Source organism: Gekko japonicus, unplaced genomic scaffold (assembly GCF_001447785.1).
Source record: "Gekko japonicus isolate JY-2015 unplaced genomic scaffold, Gekko_japonicus_V1.1 scaffold885, whole genome shotgun sequence".
Classification (NCBI taxonomy): Eukaryota; Metazoa; Chordata; class Lepidosauria; order Squamata; family Gekkonidae; genus Gekko; species Gekko japonicus.
This window is the reverse complement of record NW_015167564.1, coordinates 58377-78152: the sequence shown is the minus strand read 5'-3', so window position 1 is coordinate 78152 and position 19776 is coordinate 58377. Positions and strand designations below refer to the sequence as shown.

Sequence of the window (19776 nt, the reverse complement as noted above, 5' to 3'; positions counted from 1 at the left end):
GGCCTTCTCTCGCCGGCCGGGGACTGCCGGAGCCAGCCTACCTAATCCGAAGTGGCGGCCTCGTAGTCCTCCTCCTTGGAAATGGCGGCGAGAACTGAAGTTGTCTGGCTTGGGGGGGAGCGGCGGGCGGGAGGAGGCCGCGGCCTTCTCTCGCCGGCCGGGGACTGCCGGAGCCAGCCTACCTAATCCGAAGTGGCGGCCTCGTAGTCCTCCTCCTTGGAAATGGCGGCGAGAACTGAAGTTGGTTATTCGGGGTAGTGGTGGTGTGGGCGGGACCCGGGTTTCTCCTTCTCATTGGTCCCCATCTCTCCCTTATAATAACTGACAGTTTTATCAGCCATACACTAACGGGGCGCATTTTAGAATTTTGGCACCCACTATTCAATTATTATAAGGGAGAGATAGCTGTGTCAGATAGGACAACACAATTTCATGAAAGCTGTTTGGAGCAGTGTTAGAGTGTGCTCAAGAAAATGAACAGGGCCAGGGCTTTTTTTGTAGAAAAATCCCAACAGGAACTCATTAACATAATAGGCCACACCCAATAGCAGGAACTAATTAGCATATTAGGCCACACCCCATGCCTTCCCTTGGCTTGCCTGAGTGCCCTTGGTGGGGAGGGGAGGCACAGGGAGGCATTTAAATGCCTCCCCGTTCCTTCCAGGGGCCCCCTGGCCCGCCTGCTTTGGAGTTGCCGGGGGGGGTCACTCTCCAGGCCTTCCCTCTGTAGCCATGCACGTGGAAGTTTTTGCTGTAGTGCTCGTGGCCAACTCTGAAGCCAGCTGGAACTCCGTTCCTGTGCGTTCTTGCCCAAAAATAGCCCTGAAGAGGGCTGAAGCGTTTACACCTTCTTTGCTGACAATTGTGTAATATTCACAATGGATACAGTGAAACTGTAGAACTACTGCACCAACTTTTGCATGGCTTCAGGTGGGAAAGAAAAACATTGAAGATGACATGTGTTATGTCTTTATCTGTATTATACATTCCATGAAAGACCTTAAGACCTGGAGAAGGATTGTAAGCTGGAACGATCCTATTGGCTAATGTACGAATGTACCCAATCAGAGTGCAGAGAAATGTTCAAGAGGGAACTGATCTGATTGGATGTTATCTTTGTAATGCCATTGGTCTTTAACTGTTCTAGGGCGTGGCTACACCAGCCCGGGATAGTTTAAAAGGAGCCCTGCTCCACTGTTTGTTGTTGTGTGTTCTTCACTGTTCCTGTTTGAAATCAATAAAGCTGATTCACTGTTACTTACGAGACGGCGTTGAGTCAATACTTAACAACGTGGATGCAAAATGAATCTTGCATGATGAATCTCATAGTAAATGGGACAGAAATGGAAGAAGTTAACAAATACATTTGCCTGGGTCAACAGCTCAATTATGCCAACTCATTCAAAGCTGATTTAGGAGGGGAAGGGAGGTGGTGTGGGCAAATTTAGCCTCTCTGTTGTATGAAGTGCCCATGAAGAAAAGAACGGTTCAACTCCACTGTCCTGTTAGCAGTGGTTTATAGAGAGGAAAGCTGGTCAGCCATTAGTGGATGAGAAAAAACTTGCTGTCACTTAGAGAGCAATGGAAAGGTATCATTTGGAAACGAACAAAAGTAACATTTAATACAAGTGATATACAATGCAAAGCAGAGATGGACAGTCCATGTAGCTCCACAAATAACAGGCAGACACTTGTTGCTATCAGAAACCAACAACAAAAAATCACATCTGGCTGAACCAGTAACTAAGCTTTTGGGCCAGAAATATAAAGAAGCAATAGAACGGAATGGCATGACACAGACGTGCACCTGGAGGGATGGGTGGAGATAAACTGAATAAAGAGATAAAATAAATGGTTTCATGGCTAATTTGTGATGTAATATTTTATTATGTATGACTTTGGAGGTATGGCTGGAAATCTAGATGAACGTTTTAAAAATAATGAGACTAAGTTGTTGTTGTTTTCAATTGCACAGTCGAGTCCGACTCTTCGCAACCCCATGGACCAGGTCACGCCAGGCCCTCCTGTCTTCTGCCGTCCTCTGAAGTTGGCTCAATTTCATGTTCGTTGCATCGATGACACTGTCTAACCATCTCATCCTTTGCCGTCCCCGTCTTCTTTGACCTTCAATCTTTCCCAGCATCAGGGTCTTCTCCAGTGAGTGCTCCCTTCTCATTTGGTGGCCAAAGTATTTGAGCTTCAGTTTCATTATCTGGCCTTCCAGGGAACAGTCAGGGTTGATTTCTTTTAGGATTGACTGATTTGTTCTTCTTGCAGTCCAAGGGACTCTCAAGAGTCTTCTCCAGCACCATAGTTCAAAAGAATCTATTCTTCGGCGCTCGGCCTTCCTTATAGTCCAACTCTCGCAGCCATACATGACTACTGGGAATACCATTGCTTTGACCATGCGGACTTTTGTTGGCAGGGAGATGTCTCTACTTTTTATCATGCTGTTGAGGTTCGCCATCGCTTTCCTCCCAAGGAGCAGGCGTCTTTTAATTTCATGGCTGCTGTCACAGTCTGCGGTGATTTGGGATCCCAGGAACGTGAAGTCTGTCACTACTTCCACGACTTCCCCTTCTATTTGCCAAGGAGTGTTGGGGCCGGATGCCATGATCTTAGTTTTTTTGATGTTGAGCTTCAAGCCCACTTTTGCGCTCTCCTCTTTTACCCTGAGCAAGAGGTTCTTGGTCCTCTTCACTTTCTGCCATTAGAGTGGTATCGTCTGCATATCTGAGGTTGTTGATCTTTTCCCCAGCAATCTTAATTCCCGCTTGTGATTCATCCAGGCCAGCATTTCGCATGACTAAGTTGTTAACGTCCGGTTAATTCACTATAAAAAGGAAACCTGATGTAATGGAGAGGGGGAACTCTTAATATAGACCACATCTTTTGATCATACATTGTGGGCTTTCAAAACTCTTAAGTTATTCATAGATTTTGAAAACACCTATATAAAATTTAATTCATATTTATGTCCTTGGTATGTGATGATAATTTGTTTCCAATTTTTGTTTGATTTTACTGGTGATGCATCAGAATCCAGAACTGAGGAAACTGCATTGGGCGCTTCTTATGGAAATGCACCCTAGATTTTGAATTGGGTCCAAGCCCCTCCAGAATGTGGGTAAGTTCAAATATGACCAATGGAGGGCTACTCTGAGCTCAACCCTTCCCAAATTTACCAAAATGAAGGGGCTGCTTTAAACTTTAGGCCTGGGTCAACTGTACAGCAGTCATGGCAGCATCCAGATGTGCTGGGAAATGCAAAATGTAGTCCCCAGAATTATTAACATCCCTGGTTGCTTCTATGATCATGTGCACATAAGGACTGACAGCTACATTTCTCATCCACTCTAGTATGCTTGGATACTTCTACAAAAATGCTTGTGGCAGGCGGCGTCATCTAGGACTGAAGACGGATGCTTTAACACTGCAGCGAGCCCTCCCTTTCGCTCCCATATCTCTGTAAATCTGGGGAAAGGAGGATGCGGTGAAGGCTTGGGTGGGGCCAGTGGCAGACAGCTGTTAGGATCCTGTTGCACTTCGTTCTGGTGATGGCATGGATAGCATGACAGGGCCTTAAACTGGAGAGGGTTTGAAATTCAAACAGTTTAATTTTAGATGCCCAATAGATATTCATCAGTCTAATCCAATTTCAATAGCACTATTCCAGATTGGAAGGAGTTGTGTCTGGCAACAACTAGTTTATGTTCCCCAGCACATCACTAGGGAACGCTGCTCAAAGACAGGATTATACACCCATCACTCCCACAGAACCCCCAGCTGAGGCCACCCAATATTTCAGAAGCGGAGAGTTCTGCAGGTAACTTGAACGAGAGAGCCAAGCCACGCATTGGAAGATCAAGGTGAGCTCAGGATTAAACATGCATCTTTGAACTAGATAATCAAGGGAGTCATCCTCAACAGGTCTACTCAGAGGTAAGCATCATGTTTTTCAATGGGACTTACTTCCAGGAAAGTGTCCTTACGACTTCTGCCTAAATCTCATCTTTCAAGGTGTACCTGTGTTATGATGGAAACGATCCAGAGAGGTTTTCATACAGATTGCAGAGCATGAGGATCTCTGGCTCCATTCATGTACCCATGCAGTGCTTATCTTTATGGCTTGTATGGCAAGTGCTGCCCTGGCACAGGGATTCCTACAGTTTTCCTCCATGCTTGTTAAATGTATTATTCCCTGGGATTTCAGCACACCATGCAGCACATACGCACACACCCCTAGCTCTGCCTTCCTTCTGTTGGAAGCAGCACCTTTATCTAAAAGCAGGGTCTGAATTCCTCTTGTAATAGTGCTTTTCTCTGTTATGCATCTTCTGCAGCATCTCTCTGACTGTGTGACATCATCACTGACAGAAGCCAATAAGGCCCTTCTTTCTCCTTTCCCTTGAAGAGTGCCGGAGCTGAGCAGCAGCCAGGTCAAACAAGCTGTCATCCCTGCTCAGCCTGTGGGGCCGATGCCGCTGAGTGCTCGGTTGCTAGGGACCCTGTAGGCTTTGGAGAGAGCACACCAGCAAATCCCATGCAGGGAATGGGGACTATCCGGCTGGGGAGAAGGGCGGTGATGTACACAGTGGAAACCATTCCTAAAGGGAAGAACCGAGTGCTGGGGGTGAGTGACAGAACTGGGGGATACTTTGGGGAGGGGGCTCCGTGGGTGTATGGAGAGGCACGAGAGGGGTGGGAGAGACTGGGATGGCTTCACCTGAAATGGCCTCTGATCTTGCTTCCTAATTCCAGGGACAGCATCATTCTAGATTTCTTGTGTGTCTATTATGTGTGAGAGAAAGAGAGAGGGAGAGAGAGAGACGGCAGCAGGGAGAAGTGCTGGGGTCAGAGAATCATCATGGTCTCTTGAACTAATTTGCAGCTCTATTAACCCCCCCCCCCTCGGATTAGTCAGGATTTATGGGCCATTTGGTTGAAATCCCTGTCTAAGGGCAGCTCATTCTCAGGATGATCCCGAGTCCTGACTGGCCATGTGTGTGTGTGCGTCTGTGCATACTGTGTGCATATGTAAGCGAGCGAAATGTTCCCAAGAAGCAGTGATTTTTGAAGCCAGCAAGGAGAGGGGTACGGCACAGCTACCTGCTGCCTCTGGCATACCCAGTGATCTGGGTCTGTGCAGCTGGGAAACAGGTTTCAGTTTACATTTAGAAAGAAGGGTAAGTGTTGCCACTTTCATATATGGAGTGCATGCAGGAGAGCAGCATTGCCCTAGGAACAGGTTTAGGCCTACAAGTGGTGTGGTGTTTACAAGAAAAATGGTTGCCTCAGAGGCTACCAGCCTTGAACGCTAACTGGAACCTCCATATTCAGAGGAAAGTATTCCTCTGAATGATAGATGCTTGGGAGAAGCACCAGGGGAGAGCTGTCAACTTTATGCCCTGCTTGAGGGATCACGAGGAACATCTGGCTGGCCAAAATTGGATCGCAACAGAAGGGATTCTCCGTTTATAGAGACAATAAGCATATGAAAACACTGAGTATGCTAATGCCCGAAGTTGGAAGCAGAATGCCAGATTAGATGGATAGTTGGTCTGATCCAGCAGGCTTATTCATGTCTTGCCTGCGGACTATTTAGGAATGTGGCCTGGGAGCCCTCACCCGTAATCCCAGATATGCATGCACATGTGCTGGCTGTGATTATTTAGTAGTGACTATTTAGTGCTACTCTCTGCTCATGCCAGGACTGTCGTTATTTCCTTTGCTGCAGCCAGAGTTCAGGCCCAGCTTTTAAACTGCATACCTTGAAGAACATCCTTCTGTCAAGCTCTGGTTTGGACCAAGGCTTGCCTCAGATCCTGAAAGCCGGGAGAGTTTCTCTACCTTCCCTTCCACACGTTAAGGAGTGGAAACACCCTGGCATTATTTTTGCCGTGAGTGCAATCACAGGGAGAAGCAGCAATCCTGTCTGATGAAACTCCTTGCCTGTACCAATTTACCTGGCACCTACTTTTCTTAGGTGCCAGGTAAAGCATCTGCCTTTCCAGACACTTGGGGATCTTCAGAGGTTTACAGTTTGACTGCAGTTTTTTGCTTCCTTTTAAAACTTGCTTTTAATTGCTGTTGTTAACTAATTTAGGGTTTCAGGTGTCTTACTGCTGATTGTTCACTGCTGTTTGATTTATTGCAGAGTTATGGCACTTTTTATTTTATTATGTTTGCTTACTTTTGTTGAACCTGGGCTAGGAGACAATCCAGAAAATTTATGTCCTCCCCAACAGACTCTTCCTATAGTCTTGGAAGAAGGAAAAAAAGACACTTAATATGGTAGGGGGGAAGCCAGTCCCCGTTGTAAGTGCAACGTTTTCTTATTCTGCAGCAGAAAGAAGACAAGACAGACTTTGTGGCCTTTAAGGCTAAAGCTTAAACATGAGCCAATGGCAGTTTGACTTTTCACAGAACCTGGGGGAGTCTTCCCACTAACATGCATCAGTCCTGCAAAGGTGCAGAATAAGGGAGAGGTGCACCTACAGAGGAAACCCCGTGCTTCTGATAAAGTGCTTTAAAGCTACATTAGAAGCATGGAAAGCTCCCACGCGGAGACTTTTGTGTGCGTGTGCGTACATCTGCTAAAATAGGTATGCTGCTATGCTGGGAATTTCTAGATCAGCCACACTGATTTCCTTCATGCAGGTTCTATAGTCTTTCCTGGCCCCAAGTTGTCCCCATATGGAGGACAGATAGGTAGGTGATTAGTGTAGACTGCTGGGCTGTCAAGGGATCAAGATAGGATAGAAAAGCAGTTCTGGTCTCCACCTGGTGTCAGCAGAATCACTGTCAACACCACATTGTTATGTTGTCCTAAACTGTACCTGGCTGAACAGGATTACATTTCTGTTTTTCCTGCCTTCAGAAGCTGTCCCAAATGCTATTCATCTTGTTTTTAATTCCTGATTCCATAAAGCTGGATCCAGCCAGGTTTATCAATCATTCACACCTACACATTACTACAGTTTTTATTTAACCTGCCTTTTGTCCATGCAGATACCACAATCCTCAGCATAGCTTCCCCTTCTTAAGGGGACTCCCCCCTCCCCTTTACAGCCGCAGTAAAGCTAGTTGGATCCAACCCAATCTACAATTGCATGGAAGCATATACGCATTTAAATTCCTATTAAAATGGGGGGTCCAAAAGTCTCACTGGTTTTTTTTTTTAAAAAGGAGGCAGCAAATATTAGGTTACTTTTAAAGGAGCACCTGCAAACCATGCTGGGGGAAGCCCAACTGCCCCGGAATAACTCTACCAGTTTATGGATGTGGGTGACAAGTCTAGCCATGGCAAATTGTACTTGGGTTTTTAAAAACCATATTCCATGAAACACAGCCTGATTCCAAATGCATCCTGGGGTGCGGTTAAAGGGCACTTGGGAGTCTGGCTGGTGCCTGGATGGGAGATCTCCTGGGAACCCCAAATCAGCCCTGTGATGAGGTAACAGATGCAGGTCGCTGGTAAGGTGTGTAGACGTTTGCTAAACAGATAAGTGAAGAGGCCACCTTGGCTGGTTTACTGTGTCAGCCTTTATGACCAACTGCCTGCTTCACACCCAAATATTCCTTAACTCTGCACAAGAGATCTGGCAACAGTCAGGGCCCTAGACTTGCCCCCCCCCCACACACACCATCACTCATTTCCTCCCTTTTGATAACCAATAAGAAACCAAATGGATCTTTTAGGAGAAATGTTGCCCCCCCCAATACTTTTTTTACACATCCCTACCTAGGTTTGCCAGATCCCTCCTGGCAACTGGCGGGGGTGGGGGGGGGACTTACCAGGAGCAGGAGGGAGGCCCAGGCTACATCACCAGCAACATGGCACACACCGGAAGTGACATCATCATGTTGGGACATCCCAGTGATGCCCTGGCATTTGGGCAAAAAACTCTATGGTGAAAATAGCTTCTACCATAGAGTTTTTGCCCAAATACCAGAGCATTGCCCAGGCGTTGCCAGCATGATGACATCACTTCCAGGGTACACCTTCTACTCCTGGTCAGTCCCCCCACGGGCCAGCTGATCTGTGGCCGGGGCAGAGTCCAGGTGCGGGGGATCCCTGGCTGCAGTGCGGGGCTGGCGACCCTGTCCCCTACCCCATCCTGCAAAGGGCTTACTTGCTTCGTATCAGTTGCCTTTGGAGGACTGCTGCTCTCTAGTGTTGCCTTCTCCAGGCTGGCCAATCCCTGGAGATTTGGCAGTGAAGCCTGGGGAGGGTGGGGTTTGGGAAAGGGAGGAGCCTCAGTGGTGGGGCACGATGCCCTAGAATCTACCCACCACTGTCTCCAGGGGAACTGGTCCCTGTAGTCTGGAAATAAGTTGTCATTCCAGGGCATCCCCAGGCCCCGCCTGGAGGTTGGCAACCTTACAGACCCCGTCCCCCCTTTTCTGTGTTGCCTGGTCTTGTTCTTTTAGACCTGCCAGCAGGGGCCAGGAGAAGGGGAAGAATGTTCAGGCCTTGGGATACAAGGAGGTGCAGGCTTGGTCTTCATGAATCTTTCTTGCCTTTCCTCCTATGAGACCAACCTCTGTCCTGCTGACCAGAATGCAAGAGGTTTATGTTACCAGACTGGCAGAGTTTTCTCTAGCTGCAGCAGGGTGGCAGTATCAGTAATTCCCTTTCTTCACAAATTGAGAGCATTGATATAGTAGCCTGGGAGAGGCTGTGGCTCAAAGATGGAACATGTGTCTGGTATCCAGAAGATCCCCGTTTTAGTTGTGAGCACCCCCACTTAAAGCATCTCAGGCAGTGAGTAGTGGGAAAGACACTTCTAGAACTACAGTCACAAACAGCAACTTCTAGTCAGTTAGTGACTGAGCCAGATGGCCCAATAGTCTGGCTCAGTACAGAGCAGCTTCATTTTCAACATTTCCATAATCAGTACAAATTTAAGCTGAAAGAGCCATTTTATACATATCTCATAAAGTCATGGCAAAACCAGGTCACAGTGATCTGGAGTGAAGCCAGTGTGCAGAGACAGACCATGGGTGTGTTATTTGATACTCCTAGGGTTATTTTTGGGCAGCAACGCACAGGAACGGAGTTCCGGCTGGCTCCCGAGTTGGCCACGCCCAGCAGGAACTCATTAGCATAATAGGCCACACCCAACAGCAGAAACTCATTAGGATTGGCTACATTAGTGGTGTGTGGCCTAACATGCAAAGGAGTTCCTGCTACAAAAAAAGCCCAGGGTTTTGACAACAAACAAGGTAAACAGAATAAGAAGCAAAAGGTGGGTGTGGCTGGATGACCACTCTTCTGGTAACATGCTAATGAGTTTCTGCTGTTAGGTGTGGCCTGTTATACTAATGCGTTCCTGCTGGGCTTTTTCTACAAAAAAAAGCCCTGGATACTCCAGTAGCTCACTCCAGGGCAGACGGCTACAACTTGGGATTCAGATGAACACAGACCGCCAGCCATATTTGTAGCTACCTTTTGCTTGAGAAGATTTCTCTTTTGTGCTTTTCTAAGAAGGTAGCAAAAGATGACCCTATAAGAGTCTCTACTGGGGTGCCATATAATAACTGGTGGGTGAGACTCAGCAGGCTACAGGATGTGCCTTACCTCCAATCATGTGCCATGATTGTTCCCAGCCTAATTAGAAGATAACCCAGTCAACAGTGTGTTGCCTACTGGAAAATTTGGAAATATGTCCATCCAACAACAGACTAACCCTGCTATAGCATGACTCCCCACTTCCCTCCTCAACAGTTGACTCTGGACCCACTTGGCTCAGTTGGGGTACATTTTGTTAGGTGTCTTGTCTGATCATATTGGAACAATGAAAAGTGTTAATTAGAGCAGATTTTTAAATGTCAGATTTCAGTCTGCTACCAAGGGACATAAACTATTCCCGTGAGCATCTGGGAATTGCCTTAGGGAAGGAAGATTTTCTGAAATATTAAAAAATAAAACAAGTAAAAATGGTGAAATACTTTCTCCATGGAAGGAAGTTATAAAACAAAGTAAATACTACCTATGCAAATAAGAACTTGTAGATTGCCTAGTGTCAGCCCTTGAAAGTCAGCGCAGCCAGGAAGAGAGGTGTGTGTGTGTGTGTGTGTGTGAGAGAGAGAGAGAGAGAGAGAGAGAGAGAGAGAGAGAGAGAGAGAGAGAGAGAATCTAACCCGCGAGGTGCCAAGCCTGATTCCCCTGATTGTTCCCACAGACCATCCAGATCATGACTGGCTTCATACACATTAGCTTTGGGATCATTCTCAGCACCTTGACCAGTGTATATGCCTCATTCTTTGTGTCTGGAGAGATCCCCTTCTTGGGAGGAGCATCCGTGAGTATCATACGTGGGGCTGGACCAATCCTCCGGGTAGATGGGGAGAGCTGATGAGCCAGCTTCAGGGGAGAGCAGTGGGGTGGCCCATGAAGAGCCCCCTTGGCATGCCACGTGAGAGAGAGAGAGAGGCAAAGAGGGGCGTGGGAGGGGCGGCAGCCGCAGAAGAAGATATCTACAGATCTATCCAAGTTCCTGGATGGGTGATCTGATGAAGATTTTAGTTAATTCTGAAGCATGACACCATCCGCTGTCTGCCTGGTTTCTAAAAACAGCACAGATGATGTTTTTCATCTTTCAACAGAGTCTAATCCATTTTGAATCTTGTGAAATGTTTTACCTAAAAATACAGTGTTATGTTCCTAAATATGCTATATGGTCGAATGGACTCCCTCCCTCCCCCCTGCCCTTCAAAATAATTAATTTTGTTTGGTTACATTATTTTATTATAATCCTGGCATGTTTCTGCAAAAAATATTTTTTCTATTTTTTAAATAAAAATTTTATCCAAGATTTTGATCAGAAAATCTTCTCCTCAAAGGGATGACTATACAAAGTTTGTACTGGGACTCAGTGAATTCTAAAGAAAGGATACATCATTTGCCCCTAAGAAGCCAACATCATGGTTTTCAGATCTGTTTCACGTTAAGAGTAATTGGATACTTTCCTGAATGATATGTGAGTGTTTATACAATATCTACCAAGCCCCAAAGACACAATTCCTTTTCTGCACAAGCCCTTGTTTTCCAGGAAGCTGTGTTCCCCCTTTATTGCAGTGGCCCTGGGACTCAGTATTACTGAGATTTATGCAAGTGTAGGCTGTGGCTGGAGCACTTGAGAGGTAAACTGCACAGCACACACACACACACACATTTAATGAAGTCCTGATTATTTAAAAAACACACAAAATGCTCTTGGGAAACTAAGGCTGTAGTCGTACGTGCCATTTGGCGCAGAGGGGAAGCACTCCTATTATCTCTGGTGGAATGTGACTCGCAGTTGTGTGATCACACATCCCTTTCTGTTGTGGGCTCAGCGTGTCACTGCATGATCAGACGCCACCTTCGGCCGAGTGGGGGTGTTTTTTTGCCTTTTGTTTCCCATGTGCATAAATGAGGAAGCGAGCCCCCTCATGGAGGGTTCCCCATGGAGTGTGCAGTTATGCGCATACTGTTAAGTGAGGGGGGGGGAATGGCACTGAGTTGGGACGGAATGGGCAGGCCGTCGTGGCGGCTTGAGTGTGTTCTTGAGTGATCAGACAGGGGAAAGTCCGTTCGTGGCCCGTCAGCAGGCATTAAGACCATACTTTCCCTGGTGTCTTTTAACTCCGCTTCTGTGGCAGGGCAGCACGGGGTTCCGACGACTGCAGAACCTTTCCCAGATGCTGCTGTCTAATCATGCCCTTTAGATCTGTCAGGCATTCGCAGCTGAGTCAGATCTAAAGGCATATCTGACCACAGCCTAAAATTTTGACCAGATGACCAGCCAGATCACTCTTCTTCACCAGCAGTGTTTTCATTCAAAATTGCTCACCCAGCTGCTTTTTCTCCCTGGCGGCCTCTGCACATACAACACATGTACAGAGAAAAGCAGATGAGGGAGATTTTTAACAGGAAAGCAACTGGCAGTGAAAAGGTTAAACACACCCTTTTCTCTTCCCCTCAAAAACTGCAGGCTCCAGAGGCTGGTTTTAATTTGCCTCCAGGAGCTAAAATCTATTGTGAATTTACTACCCAAGGGAAACTCTGCAGCAGGCCTATCAATCATGGCACTGCTGAATGGTGGAAGTCGGAGGATGCAGCCCCACTCCTCCTCCTCAGACAGGCTGAGTGATCTGCATTTCCAAGGCTCCGGTCACACGGGCCGGATATCATGGGGGGGGAGGCGTGGCTAATTGCCCCGGCGCAGTTTGATCCATGATTACGCGATCAGACGCACCGGCGGCACACCACGGGTCTGTCCCTCCGCGCCGGCGGGTAAACGAGGGTGGCGATCACACAACGATCCTGCAGTGCGGCAAAGAAGCGGCATGGTGCGATCACACCAGCAATGGCTAGGCGCCGCTGCCGTGACAAACGGGGTCATTTTTTTAAAAGCCGAAATGGCACTTTCGCTTTCCTCTTTGTGCACATGTGCCGTTGTTTCCTCTTTGTGTGCATGCACCGTGCTTGTGCGCATCTTGTGGAGACTTAGGGGGAAAAAAACTTTTTGCGAAGGGACATGGGCGGGCGCCAGATGCCACCACCTGAAACGCGATCAGATGCCAGCCCTTGCCCCACGGTTTCCGGAAACTAGTACCTCGGAGGTACTAGTTTTTTACCCCGCATCCTCAGCGGGAAGCCTCGGGTTCGCCACGGGAGCTCTACGCTTCCCAGATGTGGCGGTGTGATCGCACCCGGAAAATCCGCCTATCTTCCGTCTCTGTAGCGTGGCTAATGCTCCGTGTGACCGCAGCCCAAGTGTATTTTGTCTATCAGAGTGTTAGATCTGAGACTCAAAGTGGCCTGACGCACTCCTTATCTGAGGCTGTTTCCTGGGTTTTAATATGTACACACAGTGCAACAAATGAGTGTTTTGTACAGGCTAGGTTTCAGTAGTAGAGCATCTGTTTTGTGTGCAGAAAGTCCCAGGCTGAATCTCTGATCTTTCCAGTTAGAGGATGTAAAAGACCTCCACCTGAGACCTGAGAGTATCAGAGCCAGTCTGCTGACAGCCAGTTTGCTGACTGCTGATCAGGTCTCCGGTTCAATGTAAAGAAGCTTCATGTGCCAGGGAGACAGCAATTGGTTTGGACTTAGGATCGCCAACTCTGAGTTAGGAAACTCCTGGAGATTTTGGGAAAGAAGCCGAGGGAAGGTGTGGTTTAAGGAGAGGAGGGACCTCAGTAGGATATAATGCTGTAGAATCCACACTCCAGAGCAGCCCTTTTCTCCAGTCTCTATAGTCTGGAGATCAGTTGTAATTCTGGGAGATCTCCAGGTCCCACCTGGAAATTATTTGGACTCCACACGGTCCTTAATTACCCTTCTGTAATGAGAGAAATGGCTCTAAAGCCATGTGTACATACTGTCAGACTCCTGCAGCAATCAGTTCCCAACAGCTTTCATTCAGAGAAGTAAAGTTTATTGAGACTTTAAGAGCACGCAGATATTTTAACCATTTTGTGTTAGAACTAAAATAAAGTGCGCAAAACAAACAGTAATACATTGTTCAAAGAGGCCCCCCGATGGCCCAGGGCCAATCAGGGACCAGGTAGAAGCTCGCCAAAGTAACGGGCTACTTTTCCCAAGAGAAATGCTACAGCAGGCACTGAAGGTCAAACAGAGGTAATAGAAACATAGAAGACACAGCAGAATTGAAACCTAACATTCCAGAGTCACCCCCATTCCCATGGCAGCCAGGGCTCGAGAGAGGCCTAGCTGGCATTCTGCCTCCCCAAAGATTCTACCCACCAGGCTTATTTGGATACATTTTGTGAAAAGCACGCACAAGTTTAGGGGCATTGACATGAGAGTCCTGCATCTGTTCATTATGAGAGGGGTCAAAGTCAGTCCATTTAATGAGATCATAAAGGCGGCCACGCTTCAGCTTGGAATCCAAAATCTCTTCCACCTCTTGGTGAGGTTCACCATTCATCATCAGAGGTGGAGGGGCTGGTGGTCGCAGACTCCACTTGTTTGGACCCGGGTCCCATTTCAGCAGACTGAAACGAAATACAGGGTGCACATCTTTAAGGGATTTAGGCAAATCAAGTTCCACAGCAACTTCCCCTACTTTACGTATCACGATAAAAGGACCAATATATATCCAACCCAATTTCCTTTTGGGCTGGAGCCCCTTCAAGTGTTTAGTAGATAAATACACTGAGTCCCCAGGCTGTAAATCCCACTCTTTATCAGCCTGGGATTTGTAATCCACTCTGGCTTTATCAAGAGTCTTTTGGATGACAGACCATTGGTCCTTTAAATCCTGCCACCAAATCTGGAAGTCTCCAGGCTCCAGGCCCAGGTTCCGTGCATCGCTCATATCCATGCATCGCTTTGAAAGGAGACAGTCCAATACACTGAATTATTATAACTGTATTCTACATAAGACAATAGTTAAGCCCAGTTATCCTGCTGGTAGTTGATAAAGCAGCGCAAAAACTGTTCAACAATTCGATTGACTTGTTTAGTTTGTCCATCAGTCTCTGGGTGATGGGCACTACTAAACCTTCTTGGTGTTTAGTCATGCCGGCCACATGACCACGGAAATGTCTTTGGACAGCGCTGGCTCTTCAGCTTTGAAACAGAGATGAGCACCGCAACCCTAGAGTCGGATTCGACTGGCTTTTGAGCAAGGGGACCTTTACCTTTAATCCCCCAAACCTGCAAGAGTTCTTTCCAAAACTTGGCCATGAACTGGGCCCCACTATCAGATATTATTTTTCTGGGCACCGAATGCAACTGCACAATGTGGTGCATAAAAAATTTAGCCAGGGCCCTGGCAGTTGGCAGTTGCTTACAAGGAATGAAGTGAGCCTGTTTAGAAAACAAATCCACTACCACCCAAATTACAGCATATCCTTTACTGGGTGGTAGGTCAGTAATGAAATCCATGGAGATAACTTTCCAGGGGTGACTAGGGGTTCCCTGGGGGCTTTCCAGGATGTCTTTTCCCCATCAAACAAATCTGGCATGATCCCATTTATTAAGAAATGCCCGCACGCATGTGCGGCCACCAAAACTGGCGCTGAAATAGATGTAAAGTCTTTAAATATCCATAATGTCCAGCAAGTTTAGATTCATGACCAAAATGCAACACCTCACCCCTCAGAGCATGTGGTACAAAGAGCCTGCCCCCCCATACCAACATCCATCCGGGTTTTTCTGGATAGAAGTGTCTTTAGCCATTTCCTCCCTATCTGCTTCTGTAAGGGCTTCTTTAAACTTAGTAATCCATGGCTTTTTGTCCCCCCCCCCTTTTCGGCCACAGTGCGACTCTGTGTCACCACCAGTCCACCCAGCTGGGAGGGCATGAACATAGAGTCTACTACCTCCTCCCTTTGGCTGGCATGTTGGGGGAGGCATGACAGGGCGTCAGCCAAGAAATTAGACTTTCCAGGGAGGTGCTGGAGGGTGAAACGAAACTTGGAGAAAAACTTTGCCCACCGAAGTTGCTTGGCATTGAGGTTACGGGGTGTGTGCAAGGCTTCCAAGTTTTTATGATCTGTCCATACTTGAAAAGGCACCCTAGCCCCCTCTAACCAATGTCTCCAGCTGGTAATGGCTAGCTTGATAGCAGCTGCCTCCTTGTCCCAAACCACCCAATTGCGCTCGGTAGAATTGAATTTCTTAGACACTTATGCCAGGGGGTGGAGTTTGTAACTCCTCTTTCTCGGCTGGGCTCATCACATACAACTTTCCCTTTGGCATTTTATGGCCGGGCAGAATTTCGATGGCACAGTCTGCATTGCAGTGTGTGTGTGGGGGAACCTCATCTGCTTCATCTTCCTCAAACACCCGGGCGAGGTCTCTGTACTCTGCTGGGATTCAGTTGAGCTCTTCCTGAGCCAAACATTCTCGCTCTGGTAGAACAGTCGGCGCTTCCCCCCACTCAACTTTCCACACATGATCATCACATTTGGAGTCGGGGAAGTGTAGTGCGCCCACACTCCACTCCACTGAGACCAAACAGGCTCTGCTTTATTCCCCACAACCATTCCCTACAGCTGCTGTGTGGCTGCGAGGAAACCAGACCCAGCTCTTTAAAAAAGAGAATGCATTGTTTGTTTGGCCCTCAGATATTAGCAAGAGAGGCTGGGCAATTTAAGCCTTGCATATGGAGACTAGGGTTACCAGCTCCAGGTTTGGAAATACCTGGAGATTTGAGGGTGGAGCCTGGGAAAGTGGGATCAAGGAACGAGAGGGACTTTGGGAGGGCATAATGCCATCCAGTCCACCTTCCAAAGCAGCCATTTGCTCCAGGTGAAGTGAAATAAGTGTTTTAAAAATAAATAATAAGCATTTATGTAGTCTGGAGCGCAGTTGTAATTCCAGGAGATCTCCAGTCCACCTGGAGCTTTGCTCCAGTCAGAGACAGGCTTACCACATGGTTTAGTACAAAGCCCAAAAGAGAAGAGCCCCATGTAGATGTTACAGTGGCATTCCATTCACATGTTGTTGGGCAGAGGATCCTGTGATGCACGTTATATTACAGGACCACAGGTACGTACTCTCAAAATGTTGCACTGCATGAATGGAATGCTGCTCAGCAGAGGGCTGAGGACCAAGGAAACTATACACACGTGTTGCATATGTTACTACGAAATGTGCCATATAATAAATAAGCAGCAAACGTTAAAATGTTGTGATGAGACTCCTGGATGATAAACTCATTTTGAATTTTCAGATGTGAGTGGAATGCTTGTTACTGTGTGAACACCCTTTTATAACCCTAAGGTTGCCAGCCCAGAGTTGGGAAATACCTGGAGATCCTGGAGGTGGAGCCTGAAGAGGACCAGGGACTTCAGTGGGGTAGAATATGGACTCTAGGCCATCTTCCAATGCGGCCATTTCCCCAGGTGAACTGATCTCTATCGTCTGGAGATCAGTCCCAGGAGATCTCCAGCCATGACGTGACTGCTTTGAATTTTCAGAAGATTATTGGAGATACATGTTGGATTGAGAGATTTTGTGAGTTTTCCCCTGAATTGAATGACTATCGGGTTCTACTTTAAAGAAGCCTTCGGTGGAATGCAATATCCTGCAGGTAGCTGTCACCTAACCCTAACCCTAACCCTAACCCTAAACAGCATGATAAAAAGTAGAGACATCACCCTGCCAACAAAAGTCCGCATGGTCAAAGCAATGGTATTCTCAGTAGTCATGTATGGCTGCGAGAGTTGGACTATAAGGAAGGCCGAGCGCCGAAGAATAGATTCTTTTGAACTATGGTGCTGGAGAAGACTCTTGAGAGTCCCTTGGACTGCAAGGAGATCAAATCAGTCAATCCTAAAAGAAATCAACCCTGACTGTTCCCTGGAAGGCCAGATAATGAAACTGAAGCTCAAATACTTTGGCCACCCAATGAGAAGGGAGCACTCCCTGGAGAAGAAGGCCCTGATGCTGGGAAAGATTGAAGGTCAAAGAAGACGGGGACGGCAAAGGATGAGATGGTTAGACAGTGTCATTGATGCAACGAACATGAAGTTGAGCAAACTTCAGAAGACGGCGGAAGACCAGAAGGCCTGGCGGGAGCTGGTCCATGGGTTCGCAAAGAGTCGGACTCGACTGTGCGACTGAACAACAACAACAACAAAGCTGTCACCTGAATGGAGTCGCTGGGACCTACAGTCTTTTGAAAGTCTGGTGTATCTGGAGGGAACACTACGTATGAATAATGTTTACAGCACTTATCTGAGTGCTTACATTGAGTCTTATACTGTTTACATTTATCTTAAGAAGTTTTGAAATCTTTATAAAAACACTTCCTTTGTATAAGTATAATGAACTTTTCATAGATACAAATTGAAGGGTCCCCCCCCCCCAGATTTATAGACACTGGTTTTTTGGGTTTTGGTTACTTATTTCCTTACTGTGTATCTCCCTATTTGATTGTACCACTTGGAGGTTGGCAAACCTAAAAAGAACTCAATACTGTGGGTGGGCAGCAGCAGAATCCCTCCACACAGATCTGAAGATTTGAAATGAGTTAATCACCCAGAATCTCTTCACAATGTTTTAATGCTCTTTGCTTGTTTATTATATTAATATTTTATACAAAATGTATGCAATACACATTTATACCTTCCTTGGTCCTTCTCTTTTTGGCTCGAGGATCTGCTTCCTTCCCTTTCCCTAAAGTCTCTCAGTCAGTGGCTGCTGCCACTGCTTGGTAAGAATTAGCCATTCTCACTGTAAGGGGGGGGGGGTTCTATGGAAAGGTGATCTAAGGCCCCGGTCACACGGAAGATTTTGGCCCGGGAGAGGGACAGATTGGGGGCGCAGCAAACGGGCGCGATCTCACCGCAACATCTGGGAAGCGGCGCGCACCCGTCCCCGATCCGGCCCTAAACCCGGAAAAGCTGCTGCAAAAAAGAACCTCCTACAGAGGAGGACTTACCTGAAGCACCGCAGCAAGCGTGGCTGTGGGATCGCCGCCGCGCCTGTCATCTGGAGCAATCCAGGCTCTCCGCCGAACTGCGCACGCGCACACATGCGCAGTTCGGCAGCCTCACTCTCCCTTCAGTAGCTCCCCCCCCCGGCATCTGATCGTGCCAGGGAGGAACTGCGCGGCAGCTCAGGGGATCTATGTTCTCAGGGGATCGATTTTTCTTTTGGGGCGGCTTTAAAAAGCCGCACTTTGGCCGTGCCCCCCCCCCCCCCGTGTGGCAGGGGCCTAAATGTTGCAGCTGGGGAGAGGGACTCATCGCAGGAAGAGAGGCAGGTTGATAGTTTGGTAGGCCCAAGCATGGTTTCTAGGCTGCAGTGTATTTGAGACACAATTTGAGATACTCTCTGGACTTAAGAAGGAGCTATTAATTTGTAGTAATGACCTAGTGAAGCAATAAGTAAAATTACAAGAGTATTTAAAGAGAGATTTATTATTTGGGAGTTACCGTTTGCATTGCCATGTTTTATACCTCATTGAAAAGAGGCAATGTAAGAAAAGAAAAGAAAACAAAAGTAAGAGGCAGGCTGTGGAAGGTCAGTAGTTCAGCAGTTCGAGACCCGAGTGTGCCGCATGACGGAGTGAGCTCCCGTCTCTAGTTCCAGCTCCTGCCAACCTAGCAGTTCGAAAGCAAGAAATTGCAAGTAGATAAATAGGTACCGCTTCGGTAGGAAGGTAACAGCGTTCCGTGCGCCTTGGTGTTTAGTCATGTCAGCCACATGACCACGGAAACGTCTTCGGACAGCGCTGGCTCTTCGGCTTTGAAACGGAGATGAGCACCGCAACCCTAGAGTCGGATTCGACTGGCTTTCAAGCAAGGGAACCTTTACCTTTAAGAAAAGAGAAGTACCCTGTGCCAATGCCAACTAGCACACTGAACCTGAGTCTGATGGGGGATCATGTTGGGCTACCATCTGGCTCTCCCACTGCAGTACTGACTTCAAGATGGTATGTCATATGGCTTCTCTGTAGTGGTTGTGACATTAATGCATAATCATCCTGGCACAGAGTTACCTTATGTTTTTACCTTATGTAGTATGTTCCATTCCCATCAGCTTGTCACTCTCTAAAGTAAGAGGAATAGCATCAAAAATTGATAATGCGTTAAGAACATAAGAGAAGCCAATGTTGGATCAGGCCAATGGGTCATCCAGTCCAACACTCTGTCACACAGTGGCCAAAAATACCAGGTGCCATCAGGAGGTCCAGCAGTGGGGCCAGGTGTCAGGGTTCGATAGTCAGGTCACACAACACAGCAGCTTCATAAGACGAATTCTGTTTATTTGTACGCCAGGACTATGACACATGTACGGTTTGT

The 19776-nt window shown here is 47.3% G+C and overlaps 1 protein-coding gene across 1 annotated transcript in view; it reads left to right on the top strand.

Moving 5' to 3' along the window:
* The first annotated feature begins 4543 nt into the window (after positions 1 to 4543).
* The window catches only part of LOC107112623 (membrane-spanning 4-domains subfamily A member 12-like), a 40171-nt gene continuing 24938 nt past the window's right edge, over positions 4544 to 19776 (top strand). The window contains exons 1-2 of the mRNA XM_015413809.1: positions 4544 to 4633; positions 10188 to 10307. Coding sequence (XP_015269295.1) covers positions 4544 to 4633; positions 10188 to 10307 — 210 coding nt within the window. The remainder of the gene's footprint in view (positions 4634 to 10187; positions 10308 to 19776) is intronic.